This window comes from Myxine glutinosa, chromosome 7 (genome assembly GCF_964187855.1).
Source record: "Myxine glutinosa chromosome 7, kmMyxGlut1.1, whole genome shotgun sequence".
Classification (NCBI taxonomy): Eukaryota; Metazoa; Chordata; class Myxini; order Myxiniformes; family Myxinidae; genus Myxine; species Myxine glutinosa.
The window spans coordinates 183,829,299-183,851,878 of record NC_136267.1 but is presented as its reverse complement, the minus strand read 5'-3'; the positions used below and the strand labels follow the sequence as shown (position 1 = coordinate 183,851,878).

Sequence of the window (22,580 nt, the reverse complement as noted above, 5' to 3'; positions counted from 1 at the left end):
CCAAACCAACACATGAACCAAACCAACACATTCGCCAAACAAACACATCCGGCAAACCAACACATGAACCAAACCAACACATTCGCCAAACAAACACATCCACCAAACCAACACATCCGCCAAACAAACACATCCACCAAACCAACACATCCGCCAAACAAACACATCCACCAAACCAACACATTCGCCAAACAAACACATCCGGCAAACCAACACATGAACCAAACCTACACATTCGCCAAACAAACACATCCACCAAACCAACACATCCGCCAAACAAACACATCCACCAAACCAACACATCCGCCAAACAAACACATCCACCAAACAAACACATCCACCAAGCCAACACATCCGCCAAACAAACACATCTGCCAAACCAACACATCCGCCAAACCAACACATCCGCCAAACCAACACATCCGCCAAACCAACACATCCATCAAACCAACACATGAACCAAACCAACACATCCACCAAACCAACACATCCGCCAAACCAACACATCCGCCAAACCAACACATCCGCCAAACCAACACATCCACCAACCAACACATCCACCAAACCAACACATGAACCAAACCAACACATCCACCAAACCAACACATCCACCAAACCAACACATCCGCCAAACCAACACATGAACAAAACCAAGACATCCGCCAAACTAACACATCCACCAAACCAACACATCCACCACACCAACACATCCGCCAAACCAACACATCCGCCAAACCAACACATACACCAAACCAACACATCCACCAAACCAACACATCCGCCAAACCAACACATCCGCCAAACCAACACATGAACAAAACCAACAGATCCGCCAAACCAACACATCCACCAAACCAACACATCCACCAAACCAACACATCCGCCAAACCAACACATCCACCAAACCAACACATCCGCCACACCAACACATCCGCCAAACCAACACAACAAACAAACCAACACATCCACCAAACCAACACATCCACCAAACCAACACATCCGCCAAACCAACACATCCGCCAAACCAACACATGCGCCAAACCAACACATCCGCCAAACCAACACATCCGCCAAACCAACACATCCACCAAACCAACACATCCGCCAAACCAAGACATCCGCCAAACCAACACATCCACCAAACCAACACATCCGCCAAACCAACACATCCACCAAACCAACACATCCGCCAAACCAACACATCCGCCAAACCAACACATCCACCAAACCAACACATCCACCAAACCAACACATCCGCCAAACCAACACATCCGCCAAACCAACACATGAACAAAACCAACAGATCCGCCAAACCAACACATCCACCAAACCAACACATCCGCCACACCAACACATCCACCAAACCAACACATCCGCCAAACCAACACATCCACCAAACCAACACATCCGCCAAACCAACACATCCACCAAACCAACACATCCGCCACACCAACACATCCGCCAAACCAACACAACAAACAAACCAACACATCCACCAAACCAACACATCCACCAAACCAACACATCCGCCAAACCAACACATCCGCCAAACCAACACATGCGCCAAACCAACACATCCGCCAAACCAACACATCCGCCAAACCAACACATCCACCAAACCAACACATCCGCCAAACCAAGACATCCGCCAAACCAACACATCCGCCAAACCAACACATCCGCCAAACCAACACATCCACCAAACCAACACATCCGCCAAACCAACACAGCCACCAAACCAACACATCCACCAAACCAACACAGCCACCAAACCAACACATCCACCAAACCAACACATCCGCCAAACCAAGACATCCGCCAAACCAACACATCCGCCAAACCAACACAGCCACCAAACCAACACATCCACCAAACCAACACATCCACCAAACCAACACATCCGCCAAACCAAGACATCCGCCAAACCAACACAGCCACCAAACCAACACATCCACCAAACCAACACAGCCACCAAACCAACACATCCACCAAACCAACACATCCGCCAAACCAAGACATCCGCCAAACCAACACAGCCACCAAACCAACACATCCACCAAACCAACACAGCCACCAAACCAACACATCCGCCAAACCAACACATCCGCCAAACCAAGACATCCGCCAAACCAACACATCCACCAAACCAACACAGCCACCAAACCAACACATCCACCAAACCAACACATCCACCAAACCAACACATCCACCAAACCAACACATCCACCAAACCAACACATCCGCCAAACCAACACAGCCACCAAACCAACACATCCACCAAACCAACACATCCGCCAAACCAAGACATCCGCCAAACCAACACATCCGCCAAACCAACACATCCGCCAAACCAACACATCCGCCAAACCAACACATCCGCCAAACCAACACATCCACCAAACCAACACATCCACCAAACCAACACATCCGCCAAACCAACACATGCGCCAAACCAACACATCCGCCAAACCAACACATCCGCCAAACCAACACATCCGCCAAACCAACACATCCGCCAAACCAACACAGGAACCAAACCAACACATCCAACAAACCAACACATCCAACAAACCAACACATCCGCCAAACCAACACATGCGCCAAACCAACACATCCGCCAAACCAACACATCTGCCAAACCAACACATCCGCGAAACCAACACATGCGCCAAACCAACACATCCGCCAAACCGCAACACATCCGCCAAACCAACACAGGAACCAAACCAACACATCCACCAAACCAACACATCCGCCAAACCAACACATGAACCAAACCAACACATCCGCCAAACCAACACATCCACCAAACCAACACATCCGCCACACCAACACATCCGCCAAACCAACACAACCAACAAACCAACACATCCACCAAACCAACACATCCACCAAACCAACCCATCCACCAAACCAACACGTACAACCAAACCAACACATCCACCAAACCAACACATCCACCCAACCAACACATCCACCAAACCAACACAACCAACAAACCAACACATCCACCAAACCAACACATCCACCAAACCAACCCATCCACCAAACCAACACGTACAACCAAACCAACACATCCACCAAACCAACACATCCACCCAACCAACACATCCACCAAACCAACACATCCACCAAACCAACACATCCGCAAAACCAACACATCCGCCAAACCAACACATCCGCCAAACCAACACATCCGCAAAACCAACACATCTGCCAAACCAACACATCCGCCAAACCAACACATCCGCCAAACCAACACATCCACCAAACCAACACATCCGCCAAACCAACACATCTGCCGAACCAACACATCCGCAAAACGAACACATCCGCAAAACCAACACATCCGCCAAACCAACACAACCGCCAAACCAACACATCCGCAAAACCAACACATCCGCAAAACCAACACATCTGCCAAACCAACACATCTGCCAAACTAACACATCCGCCAAACCAACACATCCGCCAAACCAACACATCCGCCAAACCAACACATCCGCCAAACTAACACATCCAACAAACCAACACATTGAACCAAACCAACACATTGAACCAAACCAACACATGAACCAAACCAACACATCCACCATACCAACACATCCACCAAACCAACACATCCGCAAAACCAACACATCCGCAAAACCAACACATCCGCCAAACCAACACATGCACCAAACCAACACATCCGCCAAACCAACACATCCGCCAAACCAACACATCCACCAACCAACACATCCACCAAACCAACACATGAACCAAACCAACACATCCACCAAACCAACACATCCGCCAAACCAACACATCCGCCAAACCAACACATGAACAAAACCAACACATCTGCCAAACCAACACATCTGCCAAACCAACACATCCACCAAACCAACACATCCGCCACACCAACACATTCACCAAACCAACACATCCGCCAAACCAAAACATCCACCAAACCAACACATCCGCCAAACCAACACATCCACCAAACCAACACATCCGCCACACCAACACATCCGCCAAACCAACACAACAAACAAACCAACACATCCACCAAACCAACACATCCACCAAACCAACACATCCGCCAAACAAACACATCTGCCAAACCAACACATGCGCCAAACCAACACATCCACCAAACCAACACATCCGCCAAACCAACACATGCGCCAAACCAACACATCCGCCAAACCAACACATCCGCCAAACCAACACATCTGCCAAACCAACACAGGAACCAAACCAACACATCCAACAAACCAACACATCCGCCAAACCAACACATGCGCCAAACCAACACATGCGCCAAACCAACACATCCGCCAAACCAACACATCCGCCAAACCAACACATCCGCCAAACCAACACATCCGCCAAACCAACACATCCGCCAAACCAACACATCCGCCAAACCAACACATCCGCAAAACGAACACATCCGCAAAACCAACACATCCGCCAAACCAACACAACCGCCAAACCAACACAACCGCCAAACCAACACATCTGCAAAACCAACACATCCGCAAAACCAACACATCCGCCAAACCAACACATCCGCCAAACCAACACATCCGCCAAACCAACACATCCGCCAAACCAACACATCCGCCAAACCAACACATCCGCCAAACCAACACATCCGCCAAACCAACACATCCGCCAAACCAACACATCAAACAAACCAACACATCGAACCAAACCAACACATAGAACCAAACCAACACATGAACCAAACCAACACATCCACCATACCAACACATCCACCAAACCAACACATCCGCAAAACCAACACATCCGCAAAACCAACACATCCGCCAAACCAACACATGCACCAAACCAACACATCCGCCAAACCAACACATGCGCCAAATCAACACATGCACCAAACCAACACATCCGCCAAACCAACACATGCGCCAAACCAACACATGCGCTAAACAAACAGATGCGCAAACCAACACATTCGCCAAACTAACACATGCACCAAACCAACACATCCGCCAAACCAACACATGCGCCAAATCAACACATGCACCAAACCAACACATCCGCCAAACCAACACATGCGCCAAACCAACACATGCGCTAAACAAACAGATGCGCAAACCAACACATTCGCCAAACTAACACTTTCCAATGGCTTGATCTCCGATCATCAATTTGGATTCAGACCAGGTCATTCTACTCTGGACATGCTGCTTCTGCTGTCTCAACAATGGATGGAGGTCCTCAATGCTAAACAGGAAATCAGAGCTGTCTCCCTTGACATATCACGTGCCTTCGATACGGTCTGGCACCCAGCTCTGCTCACCAAACTCTCCTCCTATGGTATCCATGGAAATCTCCACGCATGGCTGGCGGACTTCCTATCTAGTCGTAGTCAACGTGTGGCCCTGAATGGATTTCTGTCATCTCCTCTTCCTGTTCAGGCTGGAGTTCCCCAAGGCAGTGTTCTGGGCCCGGTGCTTTTTCTGGTCTTCATCAATGATCTCTCTGACTCTCTGGAAAATCCTCTCTATCTCTTTGCTGATGACTCCACTCTCTGCATCCGCCAAACTAACACATCTGCCAAAGCAACACATCCACCAAACAAACACATGCACCAAAACAACACACTGTAAATATTACAACTAAATATTACACATCCACCTAAATATTAGAACAAAAGATTGGAGAGAATAACTACATGCAGGAATACTATTTTAAAAAGTATTAATACAACGGCAGATGAATAAAGGGCGATTGAGTGTCGGAATGAAGGAGGAACTATTGAAAGATAAGATGTTGATGAAATTTGCAGAACAGTTGACACGGAATAAGAGAGGTCAAGTCGCGCTTTTCAAGGCCAGGCCGTTTCAACGGTAGTAGGTCGTAGGCCAGGCCAGGCCGTTTGCCAGTAGCGTTTGAAAATGTATTTCTGGGCTCTTCATTCTTTTGCTAAAGTATGTTGTCGTTGGATTTCCTTGATGTAGTGAAAATTCGAATTTCTTCACAAAAGGCTCAAATAAGTTTGTCTCCTTTGATTTTAATCCTTTTCTTCCTTTCCAGGAGACCAATGCTACGCGGAGCTGAAAATTTTACCATCCTCATCAAAAACAGTGTGCGCTTTTCTCGTTTCAATGTGCATAGGTAGGTGTGGCACGGGATAATTACAAACAAGATTTGTAACATTTGCATTAATGGAACTTACAACGTCTACAAGCAAGACTGGAATGGAATTTTAATAAATAAATATATAAAAAAATGTATATATATTGTTGTCATACATATATAGTACCAACAGTGATGAGGTGTTTAAGTTGGCAAGCAAACATGATAAACATAATGTATCTTATGATGGCCTATGTATGTATTAGATATGTTAATGTAGGCAAAATTGATCTTAATTGTAATTTTTCCTGGATGGGACTTTTATTTAGAGACAATTTGCGACTTTCAAATGGTGTATGAATTCCTAACGAGGTCTTTAAACTGTGTGTGCTTTTTCAATAACTTGGTTCGGCTCGACCTGCCATTGTTAGCATGACATCAATGATTCAAATAGTCTTTTAAACATTCTTTTCCAGCATAGACGAAAGAGTGGCAATTCCAGAATTGGTTAAACAAATCTGTTCTGTTCCGAAAAGAAAATCGGACTCACATAAACATAGAAATACGAGAAATTTCCGTGGATGAGAGGTGTTGAGTTCGTACAATTTCCTGTTAGTACAAGGGAGCGGTGGCAGTGGACATTACACACACACACGCACACACACACACACACACACACACACACACACACACACACACACACACAGACACACACAGACACTTCTCTTTTTACCAATAGACGCAATAATCTTGGATAATTTCTCTTGTGGTACCAGAACTAAACAAAAATATATTTATAACGCCACTCACAGCACTTACAACTCCCACTCCCTCCCACCTCCCTACCCAACCTCCCTAGCATGATTAATAGTAGATATCATCATTTTAAACTTACCCTGTCTATCGACAAACCCCACATATCATCTTCCCATTGATGTTATGAAGGAACTCAACCAGATACGGTGTCTCCCGCTGGGAAGTCTACCTGAATGTTGGTGGTGCTTCATCTCTAAAATAGCAGACATCCTTTAAATAAATCACCAAGCCTGCCATGTTCAGACAAGCTAATCCCACAAGGTTCAAAGTCCACTCACTTCACAGGGTTGTTTGAGTAGGTTGGTTAGAGTGCGCCAGTCCACAGCTCATCCACAGCCTGTTCCCAGGCCTTGCACGGGCCCACAACGTCAGGAGTTTTTGTGCTACGGGCTTTAAGATATTAACGTTTTGGACAATTTGATCAGAAATTTCTCCAAATCTTTCGTCATGCAGAGGAACACCCCTTTCTCTCAGGTACTTTTCCAAGTATTTTCGGCTTCTTTCAGAAGCTTTGTGAGCCATTCCAATGTCACAAACCTACCTGGAACGCACAATAAATGTTCAGCTGCCCCGATGGCCTTCATTGCTAGAGGTTTCTGCACATGCACATAGAAATATCAAGAAATAAAAGATGACCTTCTGTACTCTTGTCTCATATTAATCTTTTGAACTCAAATCCAAATTTCTTGAATATATAGCAATAATAACAAATTTGATTTCACTGTTTCAATACTTATGGAGGGCACTGTAAATCATGGTTCAGCATTGGGCATGACACAAGGTATCGGAGCACTGCCTACTTGAAACCCTGGAAGGAAGAGTGGGATAGAACAACATCTGGAAGGTTGTTTATTTGACGGGAGAAGTGAGGAACAAAGGGGTGTGCAGTCACCCTGGACTTTGTAAGTTTAACCAGAAAGCTGTTACTGAAAGAATGCTTGCATGTTGGAGTTTCTGGGGATGGTCGGAGGACTGAGAGAGGAGAAGGAGCAATATCGGAGAAGAGGCGGTAAAACAACAGCGAGACCACGGATATGCTGCTTTATAGAGGACCTGCTATACGAAAGCAACAGAATCCAGGAGGGACAGATGTGTTGCTGTGGTGCCAGCCGATAAGAGGGAGCAGTACAGCAGTGAGCTACAGACAAAGATCTTGTAGACTATGAGTAGCTTTGTATTTCCAAGGAGAGACTTGGATTGACGGAGGATTCCCAGTCTGGAACTGGCTTTAGAGGTCCTTTGCTATCTGGTTGGCTCCAGGAGAGATCATGGCTGATAAGGAAATCAAGAAGTTGAAGAAACCGAACCTCTTCCAGTGGCTGCCATGTAAATAGACTGGTAGGTTAAATATGATGATCCTTCCAGAGCAACAGGATGAGACAGTGAGATTTTACACAAGTGAAGGATGTGTTCCATTTATCAGACCACATCTAACCAACTCCAGATCAGCAGAGAGCGACATCGCTGCAGTTGTGCCTCGAATGTGGAATCATCCGCAAAAACAAGAGTGGGGTTTTCCAAAACATTGTAGAGGCCATTCATATAGATGAGGAATAAAACTGGGCCCGACACACTGTCTTGGGAAACTTCAGCCTCCACTGGGAGAGTGGAGGAGAAGGTTCCATGGACAGCAACACGTTTACTGTGTGAGTGGAGGATGTCAGAAATCCAGGAATTAAAACAGCCTTGAATGCCAGACAGAAAGACTGGCAAGCAAAGCAAGATTCCAGACTGTGTCAAATGCCGAGGATATGTCGAAGGAGTCGGTCCTGAACTTTTGGTTGAGATTTATGTCTTCTGATAATAATGCTTAGAGAGGTGCAGTAGCTTGTCTAGAATTGGGGGACTGGGATGGAATCCAAACTGATTTTCTAGGATTAAGCTATTTGAAAACATGAAAGACTTCACAATGGCAGCAATAATGGATGATATGACTTTGCTTGTAATTGAAAGCAAGCTCAATAGTCTATAGCTGATAGGATATGTTTTTACATCCTTCTTGTAAACAGGAGTGGTCTTTTCTGACTTCTAGACCGATGAGAGGTGATCAAAGGAGGCCAATAGACCGAATCCGGCAGATAGAACAAGAACAGCAGAGTATATTTGAGAACATGGGCACTGATGCCATTGGGCCCATCGCTGAAGCAGGGTCGAGGCTGGACAGTGATTTCTGTACCTTGTAGTGATGAGAAGGAAGCAGAGTCCTATAGACAGTATGTACAAGGGAGTAAGATGGGACAGAGCGGGATAGGTTGGGAATGTGAGATTTGGAAGCAAACAGAGTTTAAACATTCTGTCTGTCTTATCTCAGGCAGAGTCTGCAGGTATGCTATTTGAGCTGAGAGAGGAGATGGAGGAGTAGCAAAAATACCAGAGATGCACTTGACAAGGCGCTACCGTGACTTGAGGGAAGGAGATTGGTCGGAGAGTTCTGCCATTAGGTTTCCAAAATGGTATTTCCTGGCAAGCCTCAGAATGGACACACACTTTTTGTGAGCCCTGTGGAATGAACTAAAGTTTCCCTCAGTCTGGTTAGATTCCCATGTTAAGAAAGCGAGCTGCTTGATGGCAACCGCCTCTGCACAGGATTCATTGTACAACGCCCTAGAGGAATGGATAGGATAGTCGCAGGTGGATGGTATCAATTGGTGCATGAAAGCAGGCTTTAAAAAAAAGTTATTCCCAGGTGATATATGGGCTTTGACAAGGAAGTTGGGCAGAAGAGCCAAAATGGGCAGGGGATGAAAAGGAGAGATTGGAAGGAAGCTTGGTCATTATGAGGTCCAGGAGCGAGTATATACAAGTTAAAAAAATCCAGGTTGTGAAGTTTACAGATTGCATGTCAAACCAACGGAGTCAGAGAAGGGTCACAGAATTCATGGAAAAGTGCATTTACCATATGTCCTCTTGTGTCTTCTTCCACAAAATGTGACTTATGTAGAAGCTTCTCCTTGAGCCTTTGGCATGGTAAAGGATGCAAAAAGTATTCACTCAAGTTTATACTTGCTGCAAATTACAAAAAGAGCAAATCATAAATAGCTCCATTCACGCAGACGCATCACCAAGTGCTGAACAATTGAAGAAGGCTGGAAGGTAAATCCTTTACAATTAGTAAAATAGTTACCTCGACCTTATGGATATTTCAACAGCATAGGAAACTATTAAAGTGAAAAGTACACATTCAATAATTAAAATATAATTGAAGTGTGTGATTATAACCATAATTATTTTGTTGAAGGAGGAAATACCTCAAGGAACTGTCAGAGAAAGTGCTGAACGTGTTTTCCAAGTTAAGTTGGTTATTGTTACAAGAATCGGCACTCCCACCCTCCGGGCACCCTCCAGGCAGGAATGCCGATACTGGGCCACCTTCGGTGGGCAATTTCAAGTTTTCCACAATTTCAAGTTCTTCGACCAGAGATATTTCCACAAAGTGATACTTTCTTCTGGAACACTGCACACTTCAAGAAAATTGGGATATACTGTAACCATATCTAGCCTTGCTGGACCACACTGTAATGTTTTAGTGATGTAAAGAACCAATTAATCAATTTAGAAGTGTTCATCATACACCGTATATATATATATATATATATATATATATATATATATATATATATATATATATATATATATATATATTGTTACAGATCGCGGTTTAGATGTTATGATGACCGAGCGGTGGTATATTACCGCGACCTAACAGGATCGCTGACTCACCCGATTCACCCAGAACTTTGGCCGGATCGCACCGCAGCTGCTCAATGAGGGGAAAATACTAAAACGACGAATGCAAAGAGGAAAAGGAATAAAACGAATAGACGGACAGAAGAGCAATTGGATTTATTATTTACACAAGCAAAACGGAGCAATCAAGGTTTATTTACAACACATAAGACGCAGGTGACACAGTGCAAATACTAGCTTATAGTTATACAGACTTAACTTATTCCCAGGACAGAACAAACAAAGACACTGACTCACGCGGGGAATGACAGGAATGGCAGGAGGTGGATGGCTGGAGGTGAACGCTTGGTGGAGCCAACGCGGAGCTTGGTGGAGCTTTGGTGGAGGTGAACGTTTGGTGGAGCCAACGCGGAGCTTGGTGGAGCCTTGGTGGAGGTGAACGCTTGGTGGAGCCAACGCGGAGCTTGGGGAGCCTTGGTGTGATGGGTTCTCTCTCCTTCCCTCACAAGCTTCAGGACTCTTTCTCTCTCTTTACGACCAACTCTTTGTGACCAACTCTCTCTGGCAACCGACTCCACTGACTGACTCTTCACCACTCTCCACTTGACGACCGACTCTCAACCAACTCAGACCAACTCAAAGTGCATCTCTCCTGGCAACACCCCCGCCGTGGGTTATATAGGCCCTGCCCCTTAACCTTTTCGAACCTCCCCCAAACGTTCTCTCCCCGCCCTCTCAAGCCAAACCCCTTGTTCATGGTTGGTCGAGGGGGCTGGCTCACTCCTCCCCTCTCTGACGAGGTGGGGACCCACCTTCCTTCCCCCAACCCTGCCTCGTGGTCAATGGCGGATGAAGGGAAAACCGCCCAACATGCAGTTGGCAATGCGAATTGCAATTGACGGAAAGGGTGGAATGGAAGTGTTGGGGAGTGGGAATGAAGGGAATCTATCTCTTTCACTGGTGCAATGGAGTATTTCAATTAATGGGAGACACAGCCTTACTCTAAAAACACATAATAAGAGATAACTATCAAACAGAGGTATTCTATTACTTGGCTGACGTGTATGCTTGTGGACTAATTATGGGATGCCCTTTTCACCTTTACACAGCTCCGGAGGTAGGGGGGCGCAGAATAAACAATAATAATAATAGTACAGCACACAATCAAAAAATATACAGTCCTCATCTCCGCAACACTGCACCCTCCTCCTCTTAGGCACGTCCCGGGCCTACAACTTTTACTTTTAGTGTGACCCGTAGGTGTAGTTCCCTCTACTTTTAACCTGACCCTGAGTGCGACAGTTTTAAAACATAAATAAATGTGTCCCGCTGCTCCATTGCACCCTGCCTAACAGACTTATGCCCACAGTTAATCGAATTGCGGAATGGTCTTCAAACTATACACTGACGGTGGGAAGCATTATTTACAATGACGCTATTTTTATTTACAAAACTAACCCAGGACCTGTGATTGTTCTTTCTGGGGGGGAGACAGTCTGCTCTGCATCGATGCACCATGAAAGCACCCAAAAACGCACCAATACACACCCAAGCACCAATCGGTGCAGTCACCATTGTTCATCAATAAAATAAAGCCAACAAACCCAAACCCTGCAGGTGTCTCTTGCTCTTCGGCTCCCTCTGCTGGTTATTATTATTTTCCTGGTGTTGTCATCTTCCCTTGCTGGCGGCCTATTTGCAATAAAAGAATGCACCTAACGTGTCCGTTTTTATTTTATTTATGGCCCACAGGGGCCGACTACGTGTGGTTCACCTGTGGGGCATCGGTGCCCTGTGGCCAAGGTCCGCCAGCAAGATTTCGGGCCCTCATGGCCGGTTCCAGCAGAGGGGCCATGCCCCAACCCATGGGGTCCATAAGTGGTGCTCGGCCACAGACATGTGGTCCATAATGTGGTGCATCGATGCAGACAGCTGGTTCTGGGAATTTCGGGCGCACAATGGCCGACCCACGCACGCTCCCCTCGGCACCCAGTGGCGCACAGGTCATGTGGGAGACAAAAGGGGAAAGACAATTGAGCGAGGGGTAAGGTCACAAGGGTACACATCAATAAGGCAATGCAAGGCGAAATGCGTACGGAGGGCGAAGTGAGAAAGCTCGTCCCTACCGTACGTCACCCCCCTGTCACCTACCCTACCTTTGCCCTTACCCCATATGTACAAAAATCTACACATTTACAAATTCGTCACTACTGTCACGTCTTCCCCATATTTCCCCTATACCAAATTCGTCTCCACAATCCCTCTACTTCAAAATTTGCCATCACCAAATTCATCATCAATCCTCATAAGGAGGCAGAGATGGAACATCAAAGCACAATGTCACACCCACGTCATGATGCGTCTCACATTCCAAACATCTGCACAATAAAATAACAAAACATGGCATGGTGTGGAGGTACGTCATCTCAGGTGAGTGCATGTAGATGGTGCGAGGAGATCCTTCATCCTAACTATCCTCTAAATGACTTTAACACACTTTACACTACCCGGGGTCTTTCCCTGCCAATCCATTGGCCAACTTACACTATGGGTTCTAAAAACCAATTCCCATTGACCAAACTGTGGTGCTTCTCAATTTGGGGTCTCACTCCCCCGATTCATCTCCCGGTGCCTTCGCACAATTTCTGGGCTGCGACGTGTAGCTCTCCCAGCAGGTCTACCCACCTGCACACCTCCACCACTGCAGTTGCCACCCGAGCTTACCTAGCTACTCACCCTAACCTAACTAACTGGGGAAGGCCCTCTCCTGGCTCTGTCACCCCCTGGTGCCCTCTGGCACTGGGCTACCCGGGTCCGTCCTCTGGATCCTCGGGCCCCATCCACAACTACCGGCTCCCAGAGCCCACCTGCGGCCTCACCTGGCCGACATCCTCACAGTGGTGGAGTGCCCAAACCAACTACACACACTAACAGGCTACACGCCCAGCCATTTCCACAACACTAATGCACCCATCCAAAGACCATTCTTTCACCCGCACCACAGATGCCAATATCCAACCACAATTTACCTGTACCCTCTACCTAACACTTACACTACCCGCCCCGGGTATCCGTGATGGGGATCCACTCTTCCCCCATTCACACCTTCGCACCATCCACTCCACTCCACAATTTCCACCATACTCACTCCACGACCATCCATTCCAATACTCCATACCATTTATTCCATACTACCATTCTCCATACCTGCTATTGCACACCTGTGCCCTCACACCTGGTGCCACCTTCACCCTCCTCCTCTTCCTGGACCAGTTGGCCAACACAACACACATCACCATCACTCACTCATACACTGCTCCACACACCTGTTCAGTTGCACACCTGTGCAATCACACCTGTTCAATCCTCACACACACGGCATCATCTCATCTAACTACTCCCCTCTGAAACTTGCGCTTCCCAGTCGTCCCTTTAAACTATTGCGCTCCCTCGTCATTATAATCCACACTAATCTACCTGCGTCCCCACTACAGGTATCCTTGTCACTAACTAACCTTAACGTTACCTAATGTCATCTTCGCTAGATCCCTACACACAATATCCTAACCCACCCGGGCTAGTTTTCACTGCCATCAACCCCATAATCTATAGCGCATTTGCCCCACTTTCGTGAGGGATGGTGGATTTGCCATCCCACCACATCGGGGGTCTCTCCCTATCAATTTCGCTCGTCCAAAATCCAACCAATCAAAAATTCTGCCAATCACCGTACCAATCATCAAATTTCGCCTTTTTCTAATTTTGGGTCCAAAACACTAACCTCTTCACCCGTCTACTTATTACATCCTCTCAGTGCGCCAATTCACGTCTACAGCCCGGCTTCGTACAGCCGAGCAATGAACGTGGGTCGTTTTGTGCCAGCGGCTGGATACGTCCCGCATTCGGGGCAGGGACGGGGGCTTACCCGGGCCGAGATCCCACGCACCACCTCGGCGTGGAGCCATCCAATGTCCCGATCTCGACCTGCCGGCACGTCTCAATAGAAAGTGGTCGCCATGACGACCCTTCCTATCGGGCTGCCCGCTCCGCCTAGTGGAGCCCGGACGCGGCCGTTCCAAGCGAGGCACAGCGTGGATCGCGTACGGCGGTTCTTTCGAAACCGCCGTGGTTCGGATCCCCGCTGGTCCTCGCGGCACGCGAAGCTGCCCGACACGCACCGAGGGCCCGATTCGGCTATAAGTCGTTCTAACCTCTAACCTGGTTACCGTCGATGCTTCACCTGGATTCTTACATGCATACGCTACCCCTTTCTTGCTCATACATGCAGCCGTTTCCATGCTCCTCGTCGTACCTCTTCTTACACACCTCGGTACACTCATTCCGCTCACCGACTTGGTCACACACCTGACCACCGAACACCTTGGCACACATTCGTCGCTCGCACACCTCACCAACACACCTCTTCGCGCCCCCTCCTCGGTCACCTCCTCTGTGACAATCACAGGTGTGCTCTCACTCGCACACCCAACCACGTGCCTCACTACCAATTCCAGCGTGCATTCCCACTCACGCTCTACCATTCCAGGTGTGCATCCTTCCATTCCAGGTGTACATCCTCGCTCACCTGTCACAACCAACTCACGCTCCTTGTCACTCTCACTACTCTCACCTCCATTCTTGACAGCGCACTCACCCTTACTCTCGACAGCACACTCTTTCCTCATGCACCTGTCCGTTACACACCTTTCTCACGCATCCTCTCGCGCACACTCTTTCGTTACATCCTCTGTAACTCTCACCACAGGCGTACACTCTCTTGTTACTTCCTCTGTAACACTCACCACAGGTGTACACTCTCTCATTACTTCCTCCGTAACACTCACCACACCGCGCTTCCATGTACTCCCTCGCACACGCGCTACGACTGACTCACTCTTGACGGCACACTCACTCCTCGGCGTGCACTTTTTCCTCACACACCCCATGGTCGGACATTCTCGCACACCTCTTTTTTCGCACACCAGACCTGTCGCACACTTCACCAACGGCCTTTCACGAACACCCGGATCCAAACCAATCCCCAAGCCGACTGAAGCTTTCCTCACATCATATACATTGCCACTCACCTCCGTACCTCGTCGTCGCACCTCCTTTGCCACCTGCAAACTCTTTATTCGGTTAGTGAGCATCACATCATGAGTTGAGCACCGACCTTGCACATATTCCATCACCTCCTCCTGGATTTCTCTTTTAGTTTCTGTCCGTCCCTTCTTAATTTCACTCACCTCTTCTTCCACTTCCTCTAATTTTTGTTTAACCTCTTTTATTTCTCGGTGCGTCTCCTCAAGTTCGTCCTCTAAGGCTACCGTGACCGTCTCTATGTGCATCCTCACCTGCCGGTCCTTTGTCTCCATTATCTCTGTCACCTCGTCCACCCTCATTGTCAGTTCCTCACGTACCATCTGACATTGCCTCTGCGTCGCTATTATTTCGTTTTTAATTTCTTTTTGTGTCGCCTTTAACCCTCCTAGTACCGCAGTGTTCCTTTGAACCTGCTCCACTAGCTCTTTTTGTCCCTCCGTCAGCTGTTCCACCTCCTCCGTCAGATCTTCTATTCCCCCTTGTAACTTTGCCGTATTATTTCTCACTTCTTTCTCCATACGCTTCTCACCTCGCTTTACCTCCTCGCGTAGCCCCGAAACCTCCTCACCCACACCTCGTCGTATCTCCTCCTTCATCTCCTCCGTTTCTTTTGTAGATGCCGCCCTCATCTGTCCCAATTCATCCCTCTGAGCATCCAGTTTGGTTTCTACCCCGATTTTTACCTCCTCTATCTGCTCTCCCATCTGTTTAATTTCTCTGGCGGATTGCTCCCCTATCTCCCGCAATTTGTCCTCCATCCTATTTTCTAACCCCATTAACCCATTCTTTACCTCTTTTATCCCGTTGTCTAACCCCTCAAAATTATTGTCGAACTTCCCAAATTTCTTGTCTAACTCCTCACCGGTACCCCTCGCTTCGTCCCTCATTACCCCCAATTGCTCACTCTGAGCATCCATCCGGTTCCCCATGACCCCCATTTGGCCCCCCATCTCTCCCATACTGTTTTTCAAACCTCTAATTTGGTCTCCCAATTGCTCACTATTCTTTTCCATAAGGGCCTTCATTTGCATCATAAAAAGGTTCAAATCCACTAGCGGCGCTGCTGCGGTCGCGGGCGCGGCAAAATTTGGTGCCGTTCCACCCACGTGCGCGAGGACGCCATTTTGCGTGCCTGATACTCCCTCAACCGCCTCCTCATTGCTCCCCTCCATTTGATCCTGGGTTACTCCTAACCCCTCTATCTCTCCCACCGGCATCCCGTCGCCTTGACCAGCCATGGCGCGATTTCAAAATTCGGGTTTTTCTTTAAAAAAAACAAATTTCGGCAGCTCGTAATTTTGACCAAATTTTTTTTCTCTATTCGTTTTAAAAATTTGGTTCGGGCCTCGAATCTCACTCCCAGACACCAATTGTTACTTAATAACACAATTGGTGTTCCAAAATTTGGGCCTAACAAATTTAGTCCCAGGTCCGAATCCAACTCCTGACAACCAATTGTTACAGATCGCGGTTTAGATGTTATGATGACCGAGCGGTGGTATATTACCGCGACCTAACAGGATCCCTGACTCACCCGATTCACCCAGAACTTTGGCCGGATCGCACCGCAGCTGCTCAATGAGGGGAAAAGACTAAAACGACGAATGCAAAGAGGAAAAGGAATAAAACGAATAGACGGACAGAAGAGCAATTGGATTTATTATTTACACAAGCAAAACGGAGCAATCAAGGTTTATTTACAACACATAAGATGCAGGTGACACAGTGCAAATACTAGCTTATAGTTATACAGACTTAACTTATTCCCAGGACAGAACAAACAAAGACACTGACTCACGCGGGGAATGACAGGAATGGCAGGAGGTGGATGGCTGGAGGTGAACGCTTGGTGGAGCCAACGCGGAGCTTGGTGGAGCTTTGGTGGAGGTGAACGCTTGGTGGAGCCAACGCGGAGCTTGGTGGAGCCTTGGTGGAGGTGAACGCTTGGTGGAGCCAACGCGGAGCTTGGGGAGCCTTGGTGTGACGGGTTCTCTCTCCTTCCCTCACAAGCTTCAGGACTCTTTCTCTCTCTTTACGACCAACTCTTTGTGACCAACTCTCTCTGGCAACCGACTCCACTGACTGACTCTTCACCACTCTCCACTTGACGACCGACTCTCAACCAACTCAGACCAACTCAAAGTGCATCTCTCCTGGGAACACCCCCGCCGTGGGTTATATAGGCCCCGCCCCTTAACCTTTTCGAACCTCCCCCAAACGTTCTCTCCCCGCCCTCTCAAGCCAAACCCCTTGTTCATGGTTGGTCGAGTGGGGCTGGCTCACTCCTCCCCTCTCTGACGAGGTGGGGACCCGCCTTCCTTCCCCCAACCCTGCCTCATGGTCAATGGCGGATGAAGGGAAAACCGCCCAACATGCAGTTGGCAATGCGAATTGCAATTGACGGAAAGGGGGGAATGGAAGTGTTGGGGAGTGGGAATGAAGGGAATCTATCTCTTTCACTGGTGCAATGGAGTATTTCAATTAATGGGAGACACAGCCTTACTCTAAAAACACATAATAAGAGATAACTATCAAACAGAGGTATTCTATTACTTGGCTGACGTGTATGCTTGTGGACTAATTATGGGATGCCCTTTTCACCTTTACACAGCTCCGGAGGTAGGGGGGCGCAGAATAAACAATAATAATAATAGTACAGCACACAATCAAAAAATATACAGTCCTCATCTCCGCAACAATATATATATATATATATATATATATATATAAATATATATATATATATATATATATATATATATATATATATATATATATATATATATATATATATATATATATATCCACATAAGCATTAACTCCATCATATTACAATTATTACCATATTTGCCACCCAAATGCCCATCTATGATGGTTGGTTTCCTCTGAAACGCAGAGCCTTCAAAAGCCAGTCGTTGACTGGCCATCCTCCATCGTGCGAAGTCCTTCCTTGGCACACCTGAGCTCCTCACCACATACAAAGCTTTCATCTGCAACTCAATGGAATACTGCTCTCCCCTCTGGGCTGGTGCTCCTGCCTCGCACCTAGCTCGGCTTCATGCTGAAGAAACCAAATCATTCAGAATCATTGGAATCTCCCACGATGAAGCTAACTCTGAGGGCCTTTCACTCTCTCACCGCAGGCAGGTTGGTGGTCTTTCTGTATTCTACCGACTCCTATCTGGCCTTGCCCCCCCCTGCTCTCTCTGTGCTCTGTCCCCCAAATATTCCTACAGTTCGCACAGGAACTGCCAGAAACCCTCTTATGGTTAAACTGCCAAAATCTAGGCTCTCTATTCACCTTCACTCCTTCATTCCTCTTTTCTCCCGCCTCTGGAACAAACTCCCTCACTCTCTTCAATCCCACTCCTCCCTACAGGTCTTTAAAACAGCTGTTCACCACCATCTCTTATCTTCCCCCATTCAAAACCTTGATCTTTTCTAGTCCCGTTAATACACCCCAAATCCACCTCTTTCAATCTCCGACTTCATTCCTGAAATTCCAAGTAGTGTCAATATATTTTATACCTTTTGGTTTTAATTTGTCTGAATTCGATTTAATATGTAAGGCATTCGGTTTTAATATGTAAGGCATTGTTTTTGCCCTACATCTGGCAAATAAAATATATTTAGTTCTTCATGCAGATGTATGAATCAAATTGGCACCCCTTTATATGAACTTTTATAGAGCATTACTTGGTTCCTCCTCAGAACACAAGGGTAGTACAGCAAGCACACATTTTTTGAATGTCCCTTATTTTGTATTGTTTGGCATTTTCTACAAGGTATGGAATGTCCCTTCTTTTCTATACTTTGCCACATGCCACATACGCTTATATAAAGGGGCCTTTTCTATGCACCTGGCATTTTACCCAATAATATAAATATATATATGCAAAGCGGCCCTACCTTTATGTAAGGCATTGTTTGTCTGTATGCAGCTTTTACATATATAAAATATAATAACCACCTTTAGAGGCCATTTTCCCCCGCAAAGCGGGGGTTGGCCTTTTTCGAGGACCGTGGTTGTTGATTGTTTTTCGGTCCCCTTTTTGAAGCAATGTTTTACGGCCGGATGCCCTTCCTGACGCCAACCCTTTTTGCCGCCTTTAACGACAAACAGGGAATTACCAGTGAACTGGTACTCAATTAGCCGACCTCGGAAGGATGACAGGCTAAGTCAACCCCCCTGGCGTTAATTCAGCGATCGACTGGGATTCGAACCCAGGACCCTTGGATCCATAAGCCGGCACCCTAGCCGCTAGCCCAACACCAGGGTCTTACATAAAAAAAAATATATAAAAAAACCACCTTTAGAGGCCATTTTTCCCCGCAAAGCGGGGGTTGGCCTTTTTCGGGAACCGTGGTTGTTGTTGTTTTTCGGTCCCCTTTTTGAAGCAATGTTTTACGGCCGGATGCCCTTCCTGACGCCAACCCTTTTTGCCGCCTTTAACGACAAACAGGGAATTACCAGTGAACATGGGGACTGTCTTACATGGGGACTGGAAATGCATTTCTCGGCTTCTACTGGACGAAATCGGCTGCAAATTTCATAAGTAAATGCTTTGTACGTTGAGGTAATATGTTCGAAATTTCAACAACATCCGTTTTTGCATTCTTGAGTTATATTAGAAAACCCTCGAAATCACGTTGGTGCCTGCCTGTCCATCCATCCGCCTGTCCGCCCAAAATGTGTTGGCGCTCATATCTCAAGGACTATACATTGAAACTAGCTGAAACTTGGAATATACATCGGCCAATAGGTCTACTTAATGGCCTTCAAAACAAATTCCACCAAAGTGCTATAGTTTTTGCTTTAAAATTAAATATATATAAATATATACACTCGTCCGTTTTAGGGCCCCGGACAGGGCCTGCCTTTTTTACAAGAAAAAAGGTAAAAAGTCAAACATTTGAACAGCCTTGGACGTGCACCTTGACCCCATGGTCAAGGCACATCGTCAACAAGGCTGTCCCCATAACAATACACATGCGCCTCAACCCCGAGGGGGAAGCGCATGGTCATTCAAACGCATGCATCATGCCCCCGAAGGGCCACAATGCATGGTCATACAGGTGGGACCACTCCTCTTAATAGGAGTGAGACCCCTTAATCCACCGGCAGGGCATTACTCCTGCCAGGTCCGATTTGCATGCAGTTTTTTGAGCGTTTAGGGCCCGCCCGGAAGGCCTGCCTTTTTTACAAGAAAAAAGGTAAAAATTCAAACATTTGAACAGCCTTGGACGTGCACCTTGACCCCATGGTCAAGGCACATCGTCAACAAGGCTGTCCCCATTACAATACACATGCGCCTCAACCCCGAGGGGGAAACGCATGGTCATTCAAAACACATGCATCATGCCCCCAGAGGGCCACAATGCATGGTCATACAGGTGGGACCACTCCTCTTAATAGGAGTGAGACCCCTTAATCCACTGGCAGGGAATTACTCCTGCCAGGTCAGATTTCCATGCAGTTCTTGTTCAAGCGTTTAGGGCCCGCCCGGAAGGCCTGCCTTTTTTACAAGAAAAAAGGTAAAAATTCAAACATTTGAACAGCCTTGGACGTGCACCTTGACCCCATGGTCAAGGCACATCGTCAACAAGGCTGTCCCCATTACAATACACATGCGCCTCAACCCCGAGGGGGAAACGCATGGTCATTCAAAACGCATGCATCATGCCCCCAGAGGGCCACAATGCATGGTCATACTGGTGGGACCACTCCTCTTAATAGGAGTGAGACCCCTTAATCCACTGGCAGGGAATTACTCCTGCCATGTCAGATTTCCATGCAGTACTTGTTCAAGCGTTTAGGGCCCGCCTGGAAGGCCTGCCTTTTTTACAAGAAAAAAGGTAAAAATTCAAACATTTGAACAGCCTTGGACGTGCACCTTGACCCCATGGTCAAGGCACATCGTCAACAAGGCTGTCCCCATTACAATACACATGCGCCTCAACCCCGAGGGGGAAACGCATGGTCATTCAAAACGCATGCATCATGCCCCCAGAGGGCCACAATGCATGGTCATACAGGTGGGACCACTCCTCTTAATAGGAGTGGACCCCTTAATCCACTGGCAGGGAATTACTCCTGCCAGGTCAGATTTGCATGCAGTACTTGTTCAAGCGTTTAGGGCCCGCCTGGAAGGCCTGCCTTTTTTACAAGAAAAAAGGTAAAAATTCAAACATTTGAACAGCCTTGGACGTGCACCTTGACCCCATGGTCAAGGCACATCGTCAACAAGGCTGTCCCCATTACAATACACATGCGCCTCAACCCCGAGGGGGAAACGCATGGTCATTCAAAACGCATGCATCATGCCCCCAGAGGGCCACAATGCATGGTCATACAGGTGGGACCACTCCTCTTAATAGGAGTGAGACCCCTTAATCCACTGGCAGGGAATTACTCCTGCCAGGTCCGATTTCCATGCAGTACTTGTTCAAGCGTTTAGGGCCCGCCCGGAAGGCCTGCCTTTTTTACAAGAAAAAAGGTAAAAATTCAAACATTTGAACAGCCTTGGACGTGCACCTTGACCCCATGGTCAAGGCACATCGTCAACAAGGCTGTCCCCATTACAATACACATGCGCCTCAACCCCGAGGGGGAAACGCATGGTCATTCAAAACACATGCATCATGCCCCCAGAGGGCCACAATGCATGGTCATACAGGTGGGACCACTCCTCTTAATAGGAGTGAGACCCCTTAATCCACTGGCAGGGAATTACTCCTGCCAGGTCAGATTTCCATGCAGTTCTTGTTCAAGCGTTTAGGGCCCGCCCGGAAGGCCTGCCTTTTTTACAAGAAAAAAGGTAAAAATTCAAACATTTGAACAGCCTTGGACGTGCACCTTGACCCCATGGTCAAGGCACATC

At 47.3% G+C, this 22,580-nt stretch overlaps 1 protein-coding gene across 2 annotated transcripts in view; it reads left to right on the top strand.

Moving 5' to 3' along the window:
- LOC137431878 (P2X purinoceptor 3-like) overlaps positions 1 to 22,580 on the top strand; it is a 163,946-nt gene that overhangs the window by 109,361 nt on the left and 32,005 nt on the right. For both annotated transcript variants that reach the window (XM_068123677.2, XM_068123678.2), the window contains exon 7: positions 6,052 to 6,132. In XM_068123677.2, coding sequence (XP_067979778.2) covers positions 6,052 to 6,132 — 81 coding nt within the window. The remainder of the gene's footprint in view (positions 1 to 6,051; positions 6,133 to 22,580) is intronic.